Source organism: Struthio camelus, chromosome 5, assembly GCF_040807025.1.
Source record: "Struthio camelus isolate bStrCam1 chromosome 5, bStrCam1.hap1, whole genome shotgun sequence".
In the NCBI taxonomy this organism is placed as follows: Eukaryota; Metazoa; Chordata; class Aves; order Struthioniformes; family Struthionidae; genus Struthio; species Struthio camelus.
Window position 1 is genome coordinate 24,506,937 of NC_090946.1, and position 24,191 is coordinate 24,531,127.

At 40.8% G+C, this 24,191-nt stretch overlaps 1 protein-coding gene and 1 long non-coding RNA gene across 12 annotated transcripts in view; one reads left to right on the forward strand and one right to left on the reverse strand.

The window, feature by feature from the left end:
• The window catches only part of LOC104147508 (uncharacterized), a 294,392-nt gene that overhangs the window by 242,343 nt on the left and 27,858 nt on the right, over positions 1–24,191 (forward strand). The window lies entirely within an intron of this gene.
• Positions 22,306–24,191, reverse strand: part of GALNT18 (polypeptide N-acetylgalactosaminyltransferase 18) — a 276,796-nt gene continuing 274,910 nt past the window's right edge. For all 11 annotated transcript variants that reach the window (XM_068945116.1, XM_068945114.1, XM_068945115.1 and 8 more), the window contains one exon: positions 22,306–22,767. In XM_068945116.1, the coding sequence (XP_068801217.1) occupies positions 22,621–22,767 (147 nt within the window). In that variant the 3' untranslated portion in view covers positions 22,306–22,620. The remainder of the gene's footprint in view (positions 22,768–24,191) is intronic.

A 24,191-nucleotide genomic window follows, 5' to 3' on the forward strand; every position in this document is an offset into this window, starting at 1 on the left:
TCATAAATGATTGTCCGAATCAGAATATTTCTGTGAATTTCATTGAGCTTTTATTGGTTTCATAGAAGGTAAGAATGCAGTTTTTAGACGTTCATTCCTTTAGATGAGCCTGTTCATATTATTCCTGAAACCCCACTAACGCAATCTTCTAGACTTACAAGAACCACAGCAAATCCATGGAGATACGTGCAGTGACAAAAATTTTTATGTGCTGAGAAATAGTCTGAGCAAAAAAAATCTAGATTGGGACGCTTGCATGAATTTTGGGATGCTTGGTTCTTGCCAAATCAAAATCTGACAGCTGGCATCCACAACACCAGATTTTCCTGAATAGCTCTGAAGGTTCAACTTTGGCTCCCAGTCCATATTTGAATTCCAGGCTTGAAATGAGGCATCTGTAAAATCGTTGTTCATATGAGCTTTTTTTAATCTAGGATATGAAGTAAAGTAGCTAAGGTCTACGTGTGCCAAAATTTCCTTAAAATACGTAAATCTCTGTATAGCGTGACATAGCTGATGTATCCAGTGGATGTTTTAATATCAGTAATTTGCTAATTGTTTAAGCGCTTGATTTCTCAACCTACCTGCTGCCACTTCTTGCATGGAATGTTTAATTAGATGTTGTCGGATTATATCCTCAAAGGGCCTGACTACAGACGGGGAAGTGTTGCCAAGATAATGATAGAGCATGATTCTTTGACAGCCGAAGGATTTATTCTTAAGGGTTTTTTGTTTGTTTCTCTGTTTGGAGATTTTTGGAAAAAGGGTGCTGTCTGTGAGGTACAGGCAAGCTTTATCAGTTCTAGAACGACAGGCATTGTTGTGTACTGTACTGTAGTTCAGAGATGTTCATTTTTGATCCCTTTCAGTCAGGGAGTTTGATCGTTAATGGAGTCTCCGTAACTTCATTCAATTTGATATAGTTGAGGAGGTGAAGACTTTATGTATGGCTACTGTGGGTACATCTCCAGGAATTACCATTTAAATAAAATCTATTCTCCGCTTTCTGGTGTGCGTTTGCCTAAATATAGTTGGTATGAATAGTCTTCTCCCCCCCCCCCCCCCCCCCCCCGAGTTATAGTTCGACTATGTATATTCGGATTCTGTGCTGTTCCCCTTCCTTTCTGCGGTTCACGTTCAGCAAAATAAGAAGTGCCTGATGCCACGTTATTATTTACTTTCCAGAGTTGGGGGTGGAGAGTCCCTTGTTAGAGGGACAGTTCTGTTAATGGGGCGCGGCAGAGCACACAGATCTTGCTGAGCGAGCTGCTTTTCTGGCAGGGCTGATGAGACAGAGCTGAGGACTTGCTGTCTTTGCAGCCAGAGCGGAAACTCCAGTGTGAAGCATCTCCACCTGTGCCCTACCAGCAAGCTCATAGCTGTTCTTCAGCTGTTGGACAAAGAAAGTTGTGGTTAATCTTTTGTGCTCTTTACTGTTGTTTCTCTCTTCTACCTTGCAGATCTTTGAAAAGGCGTATTCGCCATTCTTTATTTTGTTTGCTTGCTTGTTTAGCATAGTGAATCACTGGAAATATTTATGGTGATTTACTGTATTATTTTATACTTTGCCTAGAAGTCAAATCAGAACACTACTGTTCTAGATGTTTATAAGTTTATTATTGACCACAGAGCTTATAGCTTAATTGGCAAGATATGACAGATGGATGAGACAATTTGGCAGCACATAGAGGTGAGGGTAGTGAGATGTTTACGCGTGGACAGGGTTGTTTATGGACAGCGTTAGAGTGAAATAAAACAGTTCTCTCGTGTTCCACCTGTAATTCATAAGTACGTTTTCCTTTGGAAGATTGGAATGTTTTACTGGTGTGTGTTATGTCCTAGTTAGGAATGCAGTGAGTGACAAAACCTAGAGTTTTTCAGGGGAGGAAAAAAGCTTTGACCTACCTTGTGAGCTTGGAGACCTTGTTAAGTTTCCGTATACGTGCTCCATCTCGCTGTGAGAAGGTGTAGTTCACAGATCAATAGCTCTAATTATGAATGAGATTCCTATTTCTATCCACAGCAAAGGGCAGCAGGAGGAAATCATTTCTCTGCCAAAAAAATACTTGTAAATCCCAGATAGACCAGCTTAGGTTTGAATAGACTGAGTCAGACTGACAAGTACTGATAACCATACTTCTGTGAAGACTTCAGATATTGCAGATAGAGAGAATGTGTATTTCTACACATAAAAAGAATTCGTTGAAGAGGCCATTAGTGGTGATAACTAGAAGACGGTGCTACTTGGCAAAAAGGCATACGTAGCAGAAGACAGAATTAATTTCATAGGGGAGATCGTCATCATCCTGTTACAATGAATAAAAAATCAGACACTATGCGTTCACTATCAGTTCTTCTGTCTCTGCCTTATGTGTGTTCTACTTCAGTTACTAGCCAGAATAAAGTGCAAGAGCTGCAGTTTGTACTGACGTATAGGGTTTGTCGTGGATTATGGATCAGTTAAAGATCCTGGCGATAGAAAATGTCCCTTAATTCAGTCAGTAAACTCTTGCTTTTTGTCCTGAAGGTCCCCAGTTGAAACCCTGGGGATGTTCAAGATAGCAGCGACCAGTCATCCACTAGCCCTATACAAATTTTAATGAATTAATTTTCAAACATCTTGATGAGGAAAGCTTTCTCATCTCTGTTCTGAGGACCTGTGAACTGAGGGGTAGGTAAGCCATGTATCTTGCTTGAGGTTACAGGAAGTCTTTAGCAGAAATTTTTGGCAAGAAATTTTCTCCTGCTCCTGGCGTAGCCTGGCAGCTGTATTACTACAGTAGCAGTAAGGCACAAGAAGCTTTTTAGGACGTTGTTATGGCGGGGTATAAGAAATAAGACATTTTGGCAAAAATCTGTTTATTAACGTTCCTAGCTATAGTAGACCAGACTGAGAAATTACTGAATTGTTTGTTTATTTCTTCCCACGCTCCCCTCCATGTTTTTCTAGCACCCGTTTCTGATTGTGGAGGCTTGGCAGACTTTTTCCAAAAGAAGAGGTGAAGGCAGTTCACTGGCTGTACGCTTTTAATGTGGAATGCCTGTCTTGTAGCTGTTTTGTGGCTGTGCAGAACAGTGTAACAAATGAGAATGTGTGGCGCTTGTAAACTCTGCTTCTCTGACTTCCTGTGATAGGCAACAGCAGAGAACATGAAAAAAAGAATACCAGAAGCCCATTTCAGCTTTGTACTTTCTAATTATTAGAATTACTAGCGCTGACATTCAAAGTTTAGCTTATGAAAATTAAACTGCATGAAAGGAGATTTGTATTGCACAGCCTGTGCGCTCTGTTCAGTGTTATTTGAAATAACTCGGGAAACAAAATCCACCACAAAAAAATCACTGTGTTGAGTGTACTACTACTGATTTTGACTCATACCGACTTTGCATGATTTAAAAAATAGTGTGGTTTTTGTTGTGCTTTTATCTCAGCAGACGTTTGGTGATGCCCAGGACGTTGTATTATGCTGTGCTACATTTGTGTGTCGGGATATAGTATTGCTTAGTTGTACCTTACTGTGCCAGGGCTTGATAATGCAATGCATGGTTTATTATTTAGGCTCTTAACAAACAAACTGTGTTTTCATAACACAGTAAGACAGAACACTTAAGATTATAGACTGGTAGGTTTTCACATTCTATATGCTTGTTTTCTGATGGTGACTTATTAAGAAACTGTACATACAGGAAAATAAGCAGAAGTGGACTGTGGCACTCTGATTATGCTTTTGCTGTATGACTCTATTCCCCCCCCCCCCCCCCCCCCCCGCCTTCAGTCTTATCATATCTTTGTGTGTCAGTGATGGTGTACAGCCAAAAAATCAGTCAGGTATTTCTTTTGGCTTGGGAAGCTCTACGTTATCTATTCCAGTTGCCAGAACTCTGTGAAGTGGTATAAACTAGACTTTGCGCTATATTTGTTAATCCGGTCTTATGAGCATTTCTGAGTCTTGTTTATGATGTTCCCCGTACCAAAGACGGCCATTTTGTCTCCCTCTTTCGCGCTCTCTCTCCCTCTCTCGCTCTCCCTCTCTCGCGCTCTCTTTTTCCTTTTCATTTCTTCTTCTTCTCCCACAAGTCACATCCTCAGCACTCTTCTTTCAGTGCTGTGTATGATCCCTCACCTCTGTCCTTTGACCTAAATTGTTCCTTGGGACAAGCAACGCATGTCGTCTTGTAGTTACTCCATCGCTTTATTTTCTCTTCGTTTGCCTCCAGCTTCCCTCCCTTCTCTTTATATTTTGTCAGGTTATTTTGTGCACTCTTGTCCAACTTTTTTCAGATGAGATATTCTGCTCTTGAGGTGGCTTGTGAGCCCGATACAAGTGCAAGTGGATGAATTGGGGCAGAAGCATAAATTGTGTAGTCAGAGGAGCAAGTCTGGGAATTTAGTATAAGGGAACTTGAAGGCAGGTGTTTAACCAGAGTAACTTGATGCAGCTCTGATTTCCTTTGAGGTCTATTGTATTCCATCTCCTGGGAATTCATGAGTTTTTGTTTTTAAACAAAGGGCATCTCATCAATTATTCTTAAAAATAAAACAGGCTGGAACTAATGCATTTTCTTCCTCGTCTTCCAGCTCTTCATTCCTCACTCAGTCTCTTTCTCCTGTGCCCTTAGACTCCAGAGAACTTTAATCTAGGTTCGCTTTCACTTCATCCTCTGTCCTGTCATCCTATTTCAGCAGATATAATACCCTTTTTTTTCCAAAGTTTGCCCTGAGCAATAGCATTTCCTCTTGATCCTGCAGGTGTGTGAATTGCTCATCCTAGTTTAATGCTAGGTAGTGTCCTTATCTTTGAGCCTGAGTTTCTCAGGCTCATAAAGGCTCATGCATTACAAACACTTGGAGATTCTGTCAGGCTGGTGCTGTCAGCGTTTTCTGTATTAATCCTGCATGAATTCAATAGAACCACTACTGTTTTCTTTTTAATACAGATCTTGACAGGCTACTACTGCCACCGCTGCTTTCTTTCAAACCTATGAAATATCTTTCCAAGGTCATATACCGGTCCTGCCTCTGTTAGAATCCTCACTGGATATGCTTTTCTGTTTTTATTTCATTGTCCAGGTGATAATGCCTAGTAAGCTATGTAAGTGCAGGGATGGTTTGCACCTACGTGTGTGTATACTTGCCTGCTCGCAGAGAAGAACTGCAACTGGCTGTACGTTGCACTTTATTTTTTGTGTATATTGTATTCGTTCTCTCCATTTGTATCCGTCTTCCACATTTTAAATTCTTCAGAGCAAGGTTGATAATCCTTACGTATTTGTAGAGCAGTAGGCATTCTGTAAGTGCTGTTACAATAATATGTATTAGAAGCATTTCTCCTCAGGTTGTGCTCCCTGGGAGAAGGCAATTCAAAGCATAATGCACTACTGTTGTCCATGGAAGGTACCAGAACGCTACTGCACTTCTTGGTGAAACACTGCTGTCACGCCTTTCCCAGCAGGCCTGTGCAGTCAGTTACAGAACAGCTGCCATTAGACAAAGCAGGTCCGCTTTATACTGCGGTGAATACACCAGATGAGCCTATGAGTTGGGCAGAATTCTAGCTGTCTACAACAAAAATCCAGTATAAATTTCCTCATAGTTCTTACGTAATCATAGTAATAGCTTTCACCTGTGGTGTTAGCTCTGCGAGAGAGAGAAGAGAGGAAAAAATCAGAACTGCTGTACAAGAAATAGACAACCCATGTAGTTTTGTATCCCCCCCAATTACTTTGCAAACTTTAGTGTAAAATTGCAGCTGCCTCCTGACGTGACAAGGTGCGAAACTGTTGCTCTTGGGTATATTTTTGAAGTCACTTGCAAGTTCAGAATACTGTATATATTTCTGAATTCTCGGGGAGGAACTTCTCAAATTTTAATACAGTGTTCCTCTCTGATTCCAGTTTCTGTTAAGAACGAAATACAGAGTTATTCCGCACTGCTTTACTTAATTTTTTTAAATGAAATATATGTAGATTAATATGTTTCTTAGCTTACAAAAATACAATTTGACTTACATATTTGTGTGTATAACACAGCATGCATGTATTGCAGAACTCAGATGCCTTACCTGAGGTTTTTTTTTCCTGCGATGAACTTCTGTCGTGCTACATGTAGATGAAACTCAACATCTGTATATCCAGAGGTTGTGTTAGCATTTCAGAGTGGGGTATGTATGGTGAAGTACACTGAGCAAATACTTGAAAAATCACGATTTACTCGTTTCTTTCTCTGTATTTGTTCATAACCGGTGAATGGTCTGAACAAAGTGCTTAACTTCTCTATGCCTCATTTTAGTCATTGTACAGCGGAGATAGATTAGTTACCTATATCATGGGGATGTTATAAAGACTGATGTTATTTGTGCAGCACTTCAAAAGCACTGGTATAAGCAAGTGATGACTATTAATGGTGAAGATGTTCAGATACACAAAAGACATTTGGACACTCAACAGACATTTCTGCCTCTTACATTTTTCCCCTGGTTATTGCTGCTAGTGATTTGCTATGGCGTGGGACCTGGGGTAGCCACTTAACTTCTCTGCCAAATGGGAAGACTAATGATGTACCTCAAGGGTATTGAAGCTGCAAAGAGCTCTGAAATCCTCGGATGAGAGGGGCATTATCAGTAGGTTTATTAGAGTTGTCACAAGTCATGAGAGAGTACTTGAGAGTACTTTCAGCCTATGCTTCATCTTGCATGCTAAGGATCGTCTCTATTCCAGATATCAGTGTTATTAGATAATAAACATATTCCATGTTATACTCTAAATTTACTTGCCAGAGACCAGGCGAGTGCTGAACATATGAGCCAGATTTCTCTGACTTAAGTGTAACGTTGTTTTTTTTTCCTTCATGTTCTTATGTGACGTCTCCCTTGCTATGTAGTAAGGAAACTATGAGCGCAGGCGTTCCAGGTGTCATTGTTTCAGGATGCTCAGATGAGAAAACCAAGACAAACATCTTAATGGAAAAGGAAAACAAGGTTTAATAAATGCAGCATGCATCTTAGGCATGATATAGGAGATACACAGACGTTGACTGGCTGCTGCTACCATAACTGAAGTTAACTGCTACGGTTGACAAACGCTGAAAGCGAAGGCAATTTTTCAGAATGCTTTAGAGAAGTTCAGCTATTCAGAATCCGAAGCACTTGGAATCAATAGAAGAGGGCCAAACTAGTGGCAGCGTAATAAGAGCAGAACTTCACTCTGCGTGGATTTTTGTTTTCCTGGCCAAAATTACACTTTGAGAAAAGATTATCAGAGTAAGTCCCACAACTCTAGAACAGCGCTCCATCTGCTGGCTCCACTCTATGAGTTAACCGGCAATATTAATCACAGAATATCAGTAATGTTGATTAGCAGATGTTTTGGCATGATAACAATAGCAGTGTGCTGCCAGTAATATAAAACCCAGGTCCCATGAAACCTTTGGCTCATGATGAAAGTGTTGCGCCAGACATCTGCGGGTTAGCAAGAGGTGGTAGCAGTAGTAGTAGCAGCATTAGTTTTCCTTTGTGTACTTCTTACACTTAGAAACAGTTTGATAAAATACCCTGAACAGCAGAAAGCCCAGGCAATGCTATTTCAGAAAAGTGTTAGGAAAGTCAGTCCCCCTGAAAGTTGGGGAAAATGGGTTCTCCTCCCCCCTCCCCCCTGTGCCCCCCCCCCCCCCCCAAGGAAAGAAAACTATTCAATGTGTCTCCCGTTTTCTGTGTGAATCATCTTAACTGCTGAGCTACTGGATAAAAAGAGAAAGCAGGCACACCTCCTTCCTTTCCAGCTTTTTGAGTGGAGATTCTGTCTTTATATGGGTTCAGAAATTTCATGCCATAGTCTTGCATCTAATAAATTTGTGGGGAAGCTGAACCTTGAAAAAGGAACCAGGTGCAGGAGAGAAATGTTCTCGTTAGATGAGCATGTAGTGAGCAAAACGCGTCAGAGTAGGATTCCGTGTTTAATCAGTTGAAGGGCTGAAAATAAGCACTTAATTTTTCTTTGAAACTACTGCAAATTTTGTTTTCTTAACATGTTAACATAAATTTTCACCAAGGTTTTCCTTAGAAATTTCTCCAAATAAGTCCTCTGTACGCTGACAGTTTTCAGTTATCAAAAAGCACAAATGTTCTAAGTTTGGTTTCACAGAAAGCCTGCAAAGTGAAGTTGCAACTAAGCAACAGCAACAGTGACTAAAATCTTAGTTTTCCTGAAAAATATTTCACTCAAAAGCTTGAGCAGCTCTACATGCCAAGGTCTGAGAAGAAATTCAGAACAATATAGTTTGATGCTCAGATGTACTTTGATTTTAAACTGTGAGGTCTGGTTTGTAAAACTTGTCCAAAAATATGTTAAAGCATTTACTGTTACATAGTACTACTGCTTATCCAGCAGAGTATGAACTTTGGCAAAAAGATAAAAAGCTTCCCCCTCCCCACCCCCGGCTAGTTGTTTCCAATCTTTTGACTCACTGATAGAAAAACATATCTTTCTGCTTTTCTATGTTTTATCCTGTAGTAAGTGTAAATACTTAATTATAATGATAGAAATTAAGCTCACTATTTCTGTAGAGTTACTGCTGTACCAGAAAGGTTAGCAGTTACAAGGTATCGCTTATGAAAAGACGAGTGCTTATTTTGAGTATCTGTGGTGCTTGATCAGGATTTTATAATTACATACCATCATTAGAGACTGAATTCTCATAGCCATCCTGGGTTTTTGCCCAATCTGTCTTTCGCAAAACTCTGCATGACTATTTGTGTATATATGGTTTGTAGTTTATTTACAGCAATGTGCTGTTCTGATTGAGTAGCAAATAATTGTAGAGGTAGATAACGTTGGCTTAACTGGTCCAAATGCATCGCTGCAGAGGAGTATTTGAAAGCAGATAATTTTGGATATTTAGTAGATGCAGTTCACAGAAAAGCATTTGTTAAGTGCTCTTGATGTAGAGGGCAGTTAGTGTAAGTAACATGGCAAGTCAACAGACGCTGGCCTGCGTGTAGACTGAATGTAGACAAAGTAAGGAACCTTACATTAGACTAACAGCGTCCAGTAGATTGGCTACTGGGAGAAGGAGTTTTAGAAGACGGTAGTGCACGTGTACTGTATTACTGTCTGTGCAAATGCCCTTGCAAATGTTCCTCTACCTAGAGTAGTTGCTAATGGCTTAACTGTTAAGTATATACATATCCCATCAAACAATTCAATGGGATAAGACGTTGGGGTAGTTTCTCCCATTGGAAGTCACATTACAGTGCATAGCTGGTGTTAAATTACTTACTAGTTCGCAGAATGTGTTAGAAAATTAAAATTGTATTCTCTTTTGTTGCATAAGAAATGAGAGCACTGTCTGTGGCATTGTCGTGAGTGCCTGCATGAGTGAGGAGAACAGGGCTCACCCGAAATTACCGAGTTGTCAGAATGGTTATTTGTAGAACTGTGACTTTAGCTACTCTTAGTAACAGCTATGAGAAGCAGCTGTTGTGTGTAGCAGTGACTAAGGTGCTTGCAGTTTCTGTGGGATCTGTAAATACTGGTTTTCTGAGGTGCTGCAGGTAGACAGTTGGAGTGCAGGACTAAAAAGAATCCGTAAGATAATGAGAAATAATACAGTTTTTGCCAAGCAAGCGACATTAGAATTACAGTTCCAAAGCACTTCCATTTGGGACTTAAAAAGAAATCATAGCTATCCAGAAGGGTGTGCTAGCTTGTTTTCTCTGAGCGCTGTTGAGCATGTTACATTTTTACAAGACGTAACAAAAATCTGTGTGTGGCCTCCCCCCTGCCCTGATACCCCCATATTAAAAGTTATTTGGTCACCTGAATATGCACTTGGTATCCGCTGCTTAGATCTAACAGGTTTCTTCAACAGTCTGTCTTAACACCGCGGCCTTTGCTAGGCAAGAGAGCAGGCTGAATGATCTGAAAATCCCTCTTAGCCTTAGAGACCGTGCATTATTTTGTGTTGTGATCGAGGAAGTTGTTGTTTTATGTTTCCTCTACAAGAAGCTGCACTTCAGAGAACAGATTTGTTACTCCTGTGTATTTGAAGAAGTGACTAGAGCTCAGTATGTTCTAGCTGTTCCCTTTCTCTGCCCGTTCCAGTCGATGGTTCTCTTGAGTATCGCTGCCAGCTGATACACGTTGGCAGAGATAAACTTTCAGGAGGCCTCAGACTGTTCTGATCTGTATGTGAGAGGCTAGCAACGAGTTTGTGCCCTGCATTTGTGCTGGCCTGAGGCATGTACCGTTTGGCTTGGAAATCCACGTATCTCATTCTACTTTGAACTTTTGCTTGAGTCATTACAGTTGACTCCAGTACATTAACTCATGTCTGGCTGCTCAAGTCTGTTCCATCTGCGACTGAATGTTACTGCTGCATAGGGCTGAACTTTGAGTCCTGAGACTTTCTTTTTGTCCCTACCATGTGTTATTTTGATGTTACAAATGTTTCAGGCCAGACCAGCTGCTGCAACAGCATTCCCTGTTTCGGGTAGAGTGGACTGGGAACAACTGAATCTCTTAGAAGAAAGTGCATTCTTCAGAAATGAGAATGAGAAGGAAAATTCAGTCTCTTCCCCCCTTTTTTGAAGTCTGATGGACAGAGAGATGAAGGAAAATATTTTGCGCTCAGTGGTGGTGGTCAGCATTGCCTTTTGTTGTCACTGATCCCTGAAACTTACATAGAAACAAAAATGGACTCGAGTAACCCGTGGAGTGCAAGGAATGTTTTCCTACCAACAAGCTGATGGGTGTTGTCTCAATTTGAGTAGAGCTGAATTTCGTTTTTTGAAAAATTGTTGGTTTGTGCACATGTGTGGGCTGGGAGTTGGAGAAGCATGCACAAGGGACCTAAGATATGAATTAGAATTGTTATTCTGAACAGCAAAAGGCACCTTCCTTTTATTCTTGCAGCTCTAAAATATATGCTCAAGAATCACAGCTTTTAAGGAATTCTGCACTTTACAAATGTCTACTTAGTAATAATTGATGAAGATGTTGTTAGTCTGTGGACAAAAAGGAAATTGTATGCCTTATAACAAATGCAGTTAAAAGCAGTTGTTATGGCAACTGTTGCAAAGTCTTTATCAGTGTTTCTACTGTACTGTTGAGGAGGGGAAAAATCTCTTTTACTTGACTGCATATGACGAATAGAATGGGAAATTGGGATTCTCCCTGTTGCCCACTGAGGATTCTCTAGGTTCTGAGCTAGTTCCTCAGGGTCAGAATTAGGAGTGGTGTCTCTTAACTGTAGAGATAAGAAAAATCAGTCATAGCTGATAGGAATTCCGTGTAATTTGTTCTGAATACCTGTAGGTAAAGTAAGCAGGCATCCAAATATCAGTGCTGGAGAGCCAGAAGATGGTAACAGGTGCAGTGTTACGTGGATTGATTAAATTACCTGTGTAATAAAACGTCGGTGCTCTGGTAGTGAGGACAACATACACTTGAAGTAAAATACATGTTTTTGGAGTGCAGTTATACCTTTTCATTTGTAAGTGTGAACTTCGCCAGGATACTGTTTTTGTTGATTCCTTTCATGCTATCTTCTACGTTTGGCGGTATTTTATAGTACAGGAGAAGAAAGACGACTACCCACAAAGAATAGTCAGCCATTGTGAAAAGGCTTTCTTCTTCCCTGAGAAACCACTTCTACTAGCGCATGATTTTCTTGGGGTTTCGCTCAATTTAGTTCTGGTTAGAATGGCATTTCAACACCAGGCAGAAAGAAAGAGCTGGAATAAGGGTAAGAAGTTGCTGTTCTTTCAGTGGTGTGCCAGGGACAGCAGCGGCTGCACATACGTACAGACAAAAGCTGCACGCTGACAGGCATAGCATCAGAATGCTATTTCCAAAGCTCTCAGTACCCAGAAAGTACATAGATGCTTTCACATGGCAAGGGGCAAGCCAGCTTTAACACACTGTGGATTTGCAGTAAGACAAAACATGGAAGGTATGTCACAAATAGCGTGAATCTCAAAACAAAATAAAAATCAAAAGGTTGGTTGCATTGGTTGTACCTAGTAGCATCTTGGTGTTATGCTGCAAGAGACCGCACTGGAACTGCACAGCGAGATGGGCTTTGGGTCTCCTTTTCAGTCATCATGACATGTATAGTGCATTCAGTGATACTGTAAGTAATCACAGAGCCTCTTTGCAGACTACTTTATAATCCTTTATAGATTCTTTTTCTAGACTTTGCAGGAGAGTGTTTTGTGGTTTCTTTCACTGCCTGTTTTCATCTATACGAAAAAATTATACGTTTCCTTCTCTGATTTGGGATTTCTTCCCTCTCACTTCCAATGTGGCGTATAGGCTTTACCAGGACAGTCCTGGGACTGGATGTTAGTTGCATCCGTCCTCATTGCGGTGAGAGTGGCTTTCTAATTTCACGGCCAAAAGCAAGCTGCTCAACTGTGTTACAAGGAGGTTCTTTTTAAATGGCATGCACTTCTGTGCTTGGATGTGCCCATACTTCCTTTGGAGATCTGGTACTAAAAGGTGAAGAGAACGCACTACCATTTGAGGAAGACGTTTGATGAGCACTGCGCATAAGCAGGAATACTGCCTCCTCAGGCAGATATGTACAGGGCATACTTGAGCATCACCAGAAAAAGTACAGGATACTTTCTTCGCCATTGATTTATGCTACTAAGAAAGAGGGGGAAAAAAAAAAAAGTAGATCCGGTTTTTAATTTGTTTCAATGTCCTTTTGGGAAGTTAGTACTCCAGGGACTGTTCCCAGCAACTGCTCTTGTAGTCAGAAGAGCTCGAGGTCGTTTGTTGTTGTGCAGAGTTCACCTTCTTATCATCTTTACCAGTTGCAATTTAGCAAGAAATGCTATACTTAGTCTCATTAAAGGGCAAGGAAAGCCTGTGCTGTGCGTTTATGCATGTTATTTCTCTTCCATTAGTATCCTTTTCCTTCTTTCTTTGTCTGGTTTTATGAGCCAGCCGCTACAGGAGTAGTATACAATGCAGTTTATTCTTTCTGGCAGTCATTTTCATGTAATTTTTTGGCACTACCATCCATTTGAAACTTTAAAAAGATCTGGGCAAGTGCCCCAAGCCCAAGGAGCACCACAAGTGAATCCTCAACTTGGAACAAACGTGGCTTCAAAGTCATCTGAATATTACTATCAAGAGAAGAAGTGGAAAGAAACATGAGAAGAAAAATAGTACGATCAACTTAGCTCTGCAGGAGGCTTCCTAAGGAGAGGAAGGACTGTGTCTATGGGTATTTTACTGGCACTAACAACTGAAGAAACCTAACAATGTCAGATGCGAATCGTTGATGACATCAGAAAGGATTAAGTAGCTGGTGAGGCAATATGAACTGTTATTGATGTTACAATTATATGAAGAAAAAGACATTTGGGGTGCATTTTATGTGACGATTGCAAATGTGTTGTATCAAAGATATTCATGGTAAACGATGGTACGCACGCGTTCCAGACAAGGGTAACATGTAGCACATGGCAGTAAGTAGGTTGGTGTGTATAAGGTAGGTTTATAAGCAACTGAACATAGGACATAGGTTTTCTGTGTTCTAAACGGAACGTGTATGGCGAGTAATTTAAGAACACTGAAGCAATGTTTGTGGTACTTTTGTGGCTAGTCCCTCAAGTTCCCCCTTGACTTTTGAACAGAAGTTCAAAAACTTCTGTTTTTGAAGGTAGGTTTGCATTTGTGCGTTTGCCTTAAATTTATCTGCAGTCTTGCATTTGTTTGGCCTCAAGGTTTGACTTGGACTATTACTTTATTTATTTTTAGTTTTATCTGGCTGTTGAATTTTGTTATACATTACTTTTGTGATGTTTAGTACTGTAACGTTGGAGCACCTGGAGAGGTGGGAAAGGTGCTCTATAAACCTAAGAAGAATGATAGTACTGTTGTCTTGCTTGGGACTGCGAGAACGTACCATGCCAGAGGGATTTGTGCTCGGTTTTCAAAAGCAAGGGTAAAACAGGTGCTATTAAACACTTGATGCTTCTGAAGTGCAACGTGGAAAAGCAGCTAGGGATAGCATCCACATTGTGACAGATTTCTAGCTTCAGCATCAGGTGTTCACCATTCGATGACTGGAGCACAGGAAGGAAAAAACATGAACTGTAGGTACTGAACAGCTATATGAATGTCAGCACGTGCTTGTTGTTTTAAAACACGTGTTGTCTTTTCCATCAGAAAATAAGCTAGACTGAAGCAAGTGTAAGCTGGCTGATCAGCCTCTTCTTCCTCTTCTCTTCTGTATTGTTCTTCTGCATCTCCATTCTAACTGGATAAGTGCCCCTCTGCTGCGGCAAATATTAAGTCATCACTATCTACAGTTGTGCCTTATTCCTTCGGCTGTGAGCTCCAAGGAGGAAAATGTGTGATAGCAGAAGAAAGTATTTTCGTGATTGCTCTCTGACTTCAAAGGCGTATGCTGTCTCTACACGGATGAGAAGTCTCTAGACCACTTCAAAGACGTGTCCGTTGTGCTGTAAAATAAACCACTTCTTAGAAAGATGGTAAAACATGGACTACGACGCCGTAGTTTTCTTTTGCCATAGGCTGTAAACTACTCAAACTTCTCTGTCAGATCAAAGAACTAGACAAGGATCCCCAGTAATATACAGGAATTTGGGAGCCAAATGCAAAGTTTTGCACAAGTTAACACTCATGAAACCCATTACAAACCTTTGGAGTTTCTTGAATGTTTTTAGAAGGTAGAAGTGGGTTCTGGACTGTAAACAAACCTCCTTGATCTTCCCACGGTAACATCTTTTCTGTGAGAAGGAGAAAAAATATGGTCAAAAAAGTGAATTCAGAGAAACGCACTGAAGAAGCTAGCGACCTTAACACACTCGCTGCTGCACATAATTGCTTCTCATGTAAGTGAAAAAAAGCAAAACATATCCTGAGCTGAACAGTTTGGCTCATGAGTAGGCTATAATATGGAGCAGACTTTGATTCTCTTGTTCTTTAATGTTGGGATAACTGTTAAACACAAACTAATGTTCCTTTAGCACAAGAGGCAAGACACGTTTAATGAAGGCTCACGTCCTTCCTCCATCACATCCTACTCTGATGATCTAGAAAGATCAATTAGTAAAGAAAATTGGAGAGCAAAGATACGCAGCACTGTAATGTAATCCCCTGAAGCTTTACTTGCATCCAAGGCTTCGTGGGAGATGCACCATAGAGCAACCCGAGCCTTTGCCCCCATCGCTGTCCTATTCCACTCCCTCTCTGTGCAGTGCCAGCCATGCACGGATGCAGAGGGAATTGCTGACAGATCACACTACCAAAGCCTTCTTTCAGCAATCCCACTGTCAAGGGAGAGTAAATTAGCAGCCATGATTATAAGTGACTATTGAACTCTCTCACAACCGATAATTTTTCAACTCTCCAGTGATATATTGTGTATCAGCGGGTAGTCTGTGGGGAAGTGTGAGCTGTGACTTGCCAGCAGATCTGCTGAAAACCTGATTTCCCTGCACCTCTGACTCTCATAGTATTTAGTAATAGGCTGTTGTTTCTTTCTGCAGTGCCTTTAACAGTGCCACACGTTGTATTGAAACCAAAGGAAGATATGGGATCAATAAGCTATAATTCAATGAGTCAGAAGGTCAGATTTTAATAGTCATGTTCTTCCTGGAAAGCATGTGACACTTCAAGCAGCCCCGTTGAAATGAACATAGAAGAGAAGTTGACGAGCATCTAGCTAATTTGGTTGGCTGAAAATACTCATCTTTCATGAGAGGATAAAAGAAAGTTTTCCGTACATTAGCTTCTGCAGGCAATCTGAAGTCTTAGTGACTAGACCAGCTTCTGAAACTACAGTTTCAGTCAAGTAAATCTTGACTTCCATGAACTTAAAGGTGATATGCAATGTTACACATCTTTTCAGATGACTAAAGCTCCGTGTGGTCTACTGTGTCTGGGGAAACTGCAGTCAAGGGTTTAATACGTGAAAGAATTGCTTTTAAGAAGTAGAATTATTTCAATTTGCCATCCTTTACAGGAGTTATTAGTTGTGAGACCAGGTAGACAGAGTCATGCTGCGGAACAATGCAGGGGTTTACATGTAAATTGTTTAAAGCCTCAGGTGTCATCTTAAATATTTCTGTCTCTGTGCTCTCAAACTTCGGAGTAGAGACTTGGACTTCTTTTTTTTCTTTCTTTCTTCGCTTCCTCTCTCCCTTCCTCTCTCCTGCTCTCTTTTCTTCCTTCTTTGAATTCTAAACATACAGAAATCAAAACGGTAAGATGACCCCTTTTGCCTAAGCACAATATACAAGGATTGGAGGTGGCTTACCTTGCTGTAGGTAGAAGGGTTAGATAGCTAATACGTAGTAAGCCACTTTGGATTCAGAGTGATTCAGCGTAAGTTGGGACTCTAGCTTTTTAGCATAGAAAAGTGAGACTGATTAGAAGAGTGGTACCTGCCAGAAATATGAAATTATTGCTGATACCCTTTTTGGGGGGTTAAATTTCTTCTTGTGAGATGTTTACCCAGATAAAATGTGCTCCACAGCAAAGCATGTGAGCACAATATTATGTAAAGGAACAGTAAAAATCTGGGTGATTTATGTATTTAGCATGATGGTGGTCTTTTTGCATCTCTGAATAGAACAAGATCTCTCCAAGTGGCTGCCCAATCTGCCTAGGTATGTTCTCTGTACATACTTACAGCACAAGATCTGTTTTGGAAAGTCACTGTCCTTGGGAAAACTTTTAAATCTTGTCTTTGGAGTGCTTGTGCTGTACCCTTTCATCTGTTTAGTAGGGTATTTTTGAGTAGGATTTTTTTTTTTTTTTTGTTCAGGCTTACAGTGCATATGTGAGTTTTGAATGCTGCTTACGCTCGTGTATAAACAGGGGTTACTTATGGGACTGAGCGTGAGTCTTGCTTGTGAGGTATTTAGAGGGTCCAGGCCAAATCCTCATAGGCTGAAATTGATACTGTTCCTCAGAGGCACTGGATGTATGCTAATTTATACTACAGGATTCATCTCCTACTAGCAGGTATCAGTACAGTAGGTTGCACAGAATTTCAGCATTTTGATGCTAATGTTTGATTCTGGCTTTGAGTTGGAGAACTGGTAAGCAATTTTTAGACTGTGGGAAGTAACAGGAGTTTTCAGTTTCGTGATTTGTCACTGGTTATTCAAGATTATCTGTAGAAATATTTAGGGCTATTTTTATTATGGCCATATTTTAGCTCCTCTTTAATTGCAAGCGTTTTTATAGCATTTGGAGATCAAGTGGTCACTAGATTGCTGAAGAATGTCCAAAAGAATATAGAAAACTGTAGTATAACAGTAAATAACAAAAATATGATGTGTAAAACCTCTTAATAACAGGGATCAAAGGTAAGAATGTAGCTTTTGGTTTGTTCATATGGGTGCTTTAAATACAGGAGTCTCATCTGCTGAATGTGTTTCAGGTCTTCCTGAGGTTAATTGTTAGTATCTAAACAAGTTTTGAAGATGGGAAACTGAGGCACTAAGCTATTAAGTGGGGGGTTTAACAATGGTAGGAGATAAGGGAAGTGTACTAGCCAAAATGACAAGCTGAGGCTTGCTGTGTCCTTTGTGTGGGCTGACAAGAGCTTTCTTTTCCCTCTCTGGCTTGGCTAAGAGGTGGCAAGCCCCTACAGCTAGCGTTCTGTGCTGCGGGTGAGGTTTTCAGACAAGATTTGCTCAGGTTGCCGTCTTTGGCCGAGGAGATGCGTTTTTGTATCCCAGAAATCTGACTTGCCTGTTTGTAGATAAATGAGAGAACAAAGAGATTGCTGGATAGGCAGGGACTCGGGTTATGGGACACCCAATCCTGGCTGCCGCAAGAGGTCGGATTTTGTAGGGCTTCTTGGTGGTAAGCAAGTATCAATATTTTGAAAACTTTGTGTATTTTTGCCGATAGAAAAGCAGCACCATTGTTTTAACGCTTTAATTGATGTGAATGTGTTGTATTGGTGTATCTATTTTACGTTCCAGTTTTGAGGTGGTGTTCTGGCTTCACTTTGTTGAAAAACCTTAAAGATTACATCAACAAAAGTGCGAGTATGGCAAAGTTATGTTTTGCTTTTTCTCTCTGTTAAAACCAGCGGTAGCGTGATTGAGTGTTGACGTATGTTGTTGATGGTATTCTGGGTAGAACGATGATAAAAATTTTTCCCAAACCTTACTCTTCAGTGTCTTACTGCCATGTTTGTAACCCTGCCATTGGATGACGTGTGCTTTAATGTGATCTTATCCGCCAGTAAACAGCCAGTGTGTGAGTGTGTGCCTGCATCCTCATGCTTTGTATATAAAAATATTATTTTTTTAAGGTTTAAACAAAATTCTGCTGCCGTCTATTATCGTGTGACCTTGAAATCTCAGCACTACCCTTTCTGTGCATCTCCATTGGAGTACTCAGTGCTGTCTAGTACAGAATGACATGTGATGTAGCTGCTTGCTTTATTATAGCTAGTATCTTCTCCCCAACGGTGTGAAAAGCTTCTTCCTGTGCGCAGCTGCGCTCATGTGGTCAGCATAGTTTCTTTCCTCCCTGTTGCTGATGCCTTGCCACAGGTGCAGGTGTCGCGAGAGACATGCAGTGGAATTCTTCTAGCCTTGAGAAACCACTGTAGATAATAGCCTGGTATGAACAATTTGGCTGAATGATGGTGGAGGAGATGGGAAAAAAAAAGATATATTTTCTGTAAATATTTGAAGAAGTGCAGTAAGAGGAAGGCTGAGGGCTGCTTGAAACTTTCTTTTAATTTTGAGGATAACCTCAGCCGCTAGTAGATACATTATTGTTAATTGTCAAGAAAAAGTCATCAGAATATATTGGGAGCGGGTCTGTACCAGCACAAAGAAGAGTGAGTTGATTGGATCTTTCTGGTCTTTTTCATCTCCTTCTCGGGTGAAGAGGGCTGCATTTTGCACGGCTTTGCAAGTGCCTTGTAGAAACGTGTGGCCCGCCCCCACTCCCCCCCCCCCCCCCAAATCAGTGGTAACACTCCCTCTCCCCCCCCCCCCTTTTTTTTTTCTTACCATTGCAAAGGCAGATTTAGGGATGTTTTTGGTCATTTGGAGGCAACTGATGACTTTGTCTTTTACAGTGCAAGGCATTGTTGTTATATCTCTGTAATTACCCGTGTAACTGAAAAGTAAAGAGATGAGGAAGAGGTGGTCGTGACTAAGAGCATATGTCTCGCAGATGTCTCTGTCTTTTGGTTATGCTTGTCCTGCTGTGTTTTTTTTTCTTTTCCAAGAGAAGAGGCATATAAAAGAATTTTTTTTCCTGAAACCTTAAAGTGAGGCATGCAATAATAGCACTCCTTAGGTACGTTCATAATTACTACTACTACACTATTTTAGCAGACCTAGCCCCAGATTTAAACCTGTTTCCCTTTTTCTATAAGTTATCAAGTAAAAATGTTTACTTTGTGATTCAGAACAAAAGCCTATTATAATGCATATGTTTTACAAATAGCTGAAGTTTCTGTGTTATGAAGTAATGTTTCAAGTTTGGACTTCAGTGATTTTTTCCAGTGTTTATTTTGGTAATCCCTCACAGTTACTGGAATTACACTAGGATCAAATTTAAGCCCATTCAGAGTCTGCGGGATTCCCTCTAATGGTTATTTTTAGAGGGGCTGAAGCAAACAGTGCAGGGCTCGGTGCAGGCCCCCCGGGAATCAACGGGGGCGGTAGCTTTGAAACTGGTGTGCAGTGGGAGGTATGGCTGGACAGCACCACGTACGCCTTGGTGAGACTACCTGGTTCTGTTAAGTGCTTTTCACTCAGCAGAGAACCTGAACACACTGCTGTGGTGTGATCAGGGATGGCAGTCTTCTGTGGGCAAATACTGCATATACAGTATTCATTTCGGTGTGGAATAAAACACGTCAAAGCTCAGCACCTTCCTTTCACTTTTGTCACGTCTTTCTTTGACAGGTATCTTCCCCCAGTGTACTGTAGTACTCATAAAAGCCTAGAAAACAACTGCTCAGAGTGCAGTTTGCCTCTCAGAAGCAGAGAATGGTTTGATCCAAACTACCCATTTTGTCCCTTATGGCTGCATCCCCACAGTATGACTGAAGTCTTGGTGTTGCTGCTGAATGGAGGCTTAGTTTATGTTGTGTTACTCTGTGCAAGCTCTGCGCTTTTCTCTGGCTGAACTGGCTGATTCTACCTCATTCACCTGGTCTTCGGGAGATAACTTGGCTGTGAAAAATAAGTTACATCAGTGACTGAACTTGGGATTGATTAGGAACGGTTGTGCATACCATGTACTGAGCCCTCTCCCAGCAGCACCCTGCACACACACCAGTGTGCAAGGTGATGGGCTCTCACCTAGTGCGACCTCTTACATTGTTTATAAAGTGAAGTTAAAACTGTTGGATCTTGTTCAGTTGTGGCACCCTAACTCTCAGGCTATTTTATGTTCTTTCCCGTTTTAGTGGGAGTTTCCAGCCCCAAAAGACCTGAGAGGTGTCTGAAGTCGGTCAAATGCAGGTGTAAAATATGTCTCTGTTTGCTGTTACACACTGTTTTCCTGTTGCTGGCTCTGCAGATTTTTCTCTGAGAAACCAACGTGTGGTAACTATATGTAGCAGAAAGATGAACGCATATAATTAACGTGCCACATGACTTATTAAACAGTCATTAAGGATGATGATACTAGCTGGTTCTGAATGGGAATGTCTGTAAAGACAGTTTGGCACGTTACCAGCACCAAGGAGGTTATGACTGCCGTTTAAAGTAACAAACAGCAGAATAAAAGAACAAATAGAATAATAGAAGAGAGAGAATTTACATACACATAAAAGCTGCTGGAAATAGAGAGGTCAGTAATTGTAGTCTTCCTGGTTTATCTCATCGGACTGTTCCTTCCTCTTCTCCCAGCCTTAGCTGAGATGAAATGATACCACTTTGAATTCACGCTTTCCTAAAGCTGAGTAGTAAAGGTTGAGTGAATTTACACTTCTTGCTGCTGCTCTTGGCTGAAGGTGTTCTCTCTCTAAGTCACTGATAGCCAGGGAACAGCGCATTTAAAAAAAATATATGTGCACATACATAAATAATTTACATATATATGGTTTACATAGATATATGAAAACAGAGAGTGCTAACGGAAGACTTCTGAGGAGAGAAACTGAACTACAGTAGTTGATTTTTAAGAAGCTACTTTAATACTGCTTTTTTTTTAACCTATGTTGGACAGATTCTTAAGCTGAGCTTTATTATTAACATCTGCAATGGGAAATCAGCCTTCTTTCCTTGTGTGATAAAACCTCCTCCAGGATGGTGCGAGTAACTTGTCAGGGATCCACCAAAACCTTTGAGAGGCAATAGGAAAAAAATAATATCCCCACGGGCTGGTGTGCAGCTGCTGTTTCACTCTGGTTCCTGAAGAAGTCTGCCTAGTTGATTCATTCCTTTATTCAGGGAAAGGATAGTGGAGTAAATCCCGGAGTTATTGATAATACAGGAGTTACTGATCCTGCAGCGCTGTTCCCCCCCCTCCCCCCCCCCCCGTGCTTCTCTCCCCTACCCCTCCCTTCAGCTGGTTTCTTCCCCCCCCCCAGTAATGCTGCAGGAGGTTTTAGTTAAGGTATTTGTGCTGTCCGGGAAGTACATGCTCCAACTAGGATTTTTCATATATCTGACTCTTCTTATTTACAGTGAAGACAGGTCGGTGCTGAAGCTTTAGAAGCTCCCACTTAAACTTGGGGCTGTAGAACTGAACCATTTTATGTCCACTTGGTTGAAGAGCCAGCGTTACCTTTGTGTTGTTTTCCATTCTGGTCATGGAAAAGAAACACTGCTAAACCTCTTTTTGTGACAGCTTTCTCTGTTTTTTCTCTTTTTTTTTTTTTTTTGGTACCTTCATGTTCCTGGCTCTGGAAAAAAAAAGGCAAGAAAATGATGGATTACAGGAGAACAGCAGCTTAGCTTTTAGTTTAGTGTTTGATTTGTAACCAGTTTAGAAGAGAGAACATGATGATAATTTGCTAGCCATTACTTTGTTTGCCTAGGGAACATATGAGCTGAGATCATGAAACTTTTACAGCCTGTAGTATTGATGTCCATGGAACTGGCATCACCCCTCTGTCACTGGGCATGATGCATACAGAGCAGCATGGGGCTGACCACTGTTTTCTCTCACGTATTTTGGCCAAGGTAGGATTTTTTTTTTTTTTTTTTACTGTGTGTCTGGAGAATACTGGTACTTGGCAGCTACTTGCCAAGATCAGGCTCGGGTTTATGAAAACACTGAAACCTCCATTTAATTTCCAAACTGATTTCCATGGAGACAGCTAGACAGTAATAGTGTTTATACTTTTTTTATTCAATAAAAGCTTGAGTTATAAATATTCTCCATTTGTTTCCTATTTACAGTTGCAAAATATTTTAGGATCACCTACCATAACCTGTCATTCAACATATTTATAAATGCCATGAAAACATCATTGTGAAATAAAAATGTCTATTTTCAGCCCACAAGCCCAACTTCTACACTCACAAAGAAAATCAAAGGAACAGTAAAGAAGGAATTGGGGGGGGGGGGAATACCGTACAGCAGGCAACATTGCAATATTTGCTACACAGTAGCAAAAGAACTGGGTAGAAAAATTTTAGTCTGCTATGATGACAAGCTTTTCAGGACATTTGTTATGGACCAGCGCTGTCCAGTGCATTTCTGAAGGACGAGTTGAAATCCAAATTCGTTCTCACTGTTTTCCTGCAATTCCAGGCAACGCTTAGATTTTCGGTTCTGGATAGGACCTCCCTTTAAAGATGAAGGAAAAAAAAATTGATTATTACTATCTTGATACATTGCTACTGTGTGATGATACAGGTTAGAGAGCATTCCAGCTCTTTACAGTTGGCTTCTGCTACTGTGAAAAATTACTCAGAGACGAGATAAGCACTAGGCTGGATTTGGAGTAAAGATGCATCGTGTCACAGGCTGGTTTAATCTCTGGTGCGGTTTCGAATAGCCTCGTTTGCCTCACTACCATTTCAGCAAATGGGATTCCTAGAATTCAGCTGTTTCTGGTCATGGTCTTTAACCATGAGCTGAAAGCTTTTGGACAAGTTTTCCTGTTCAATAACCTAGTTGTGTGGCTCTGCTGTACCTCTGAAACATCGAACAGCAGCAAAGAGGACCAGTGTCTTGGCCCAGGGTGTTCCGAATTCCCTCATATAGGATAGAATAGTTTATTCCTTGAATTCTGAATAGAATTGTCTTCTATGATCGTATGTTGCTAATCCTCAGTATCAGTTCTTCATTCATTTGGCAGCTTAATACTGCTACATTAAAGCCCTCTTTATCTGCACTGTGAGTTGCAGCAAATCTTAAAGCACTGGGGTTATCACATAGTTAACTGCAGATCTAAATTATGAGTAGATTATCATCATGTAGATGGCCTATATTATTATTTTTTTCTTTAATTCTGGTTTCGTTTTGTTCTTTCACCCTCTCTCTCCTGTCTGATAATTACAACTTGTACACATTAGTGTCTGGGAAGTTGCTTCCAAAATACACAGAGTAGAATGATTTGTGCAGTGGTCTGGAAGTCTGTCTGTCTCTAGAGTAGCTTGGATTTGTGCAATAGAGAATTACTGGCTTAATCTGCAAGGAGTGCAACTCAGTACAACCAGATTAGGATAGCTGAAGTATAGAAAGAGCAGCCACATATTTAAATTGGTTACTTGTACAGGGCAGTTGCTGTTTTTGGAGGGGGGGGAAAAAAAACCATCCGTTCTGTTCAAGTCTCTTATACTTTGCATTAAAAAGTCACAGCTGTGACTGATTGAGTTGTTATAATCATAAGAACATTAGCATAAATCCCACAGAAATGCTGAGATTTGCTTTTCAGGGAAGGGTCTTCCTCAAGCAAGGGTACCTGATCCCACTCAGTACAGGGTCTGCTTCACCCAGATGGCTGGGGGAAGATCTCCTCTCCTCCTGACACACCAGTAATGCAGTAAGTACTTTCTCTGAGAAATGACCCTTCTAAGAAGCATTTTGGCGCCTGGCAAATTGAACACAGAACTAAATTTGAAAGCTCTACGGTTCAAATATGGCTTGGGTGAGAGAGAGGGAGACCATTTTCAGAATAATCCATAAAATTCAAAACATGAGGCTCCCATAAATCCTCCTTGAAGGGCCTAGGCACAGAATCCTAGATAAAATTTTCACTGATTACT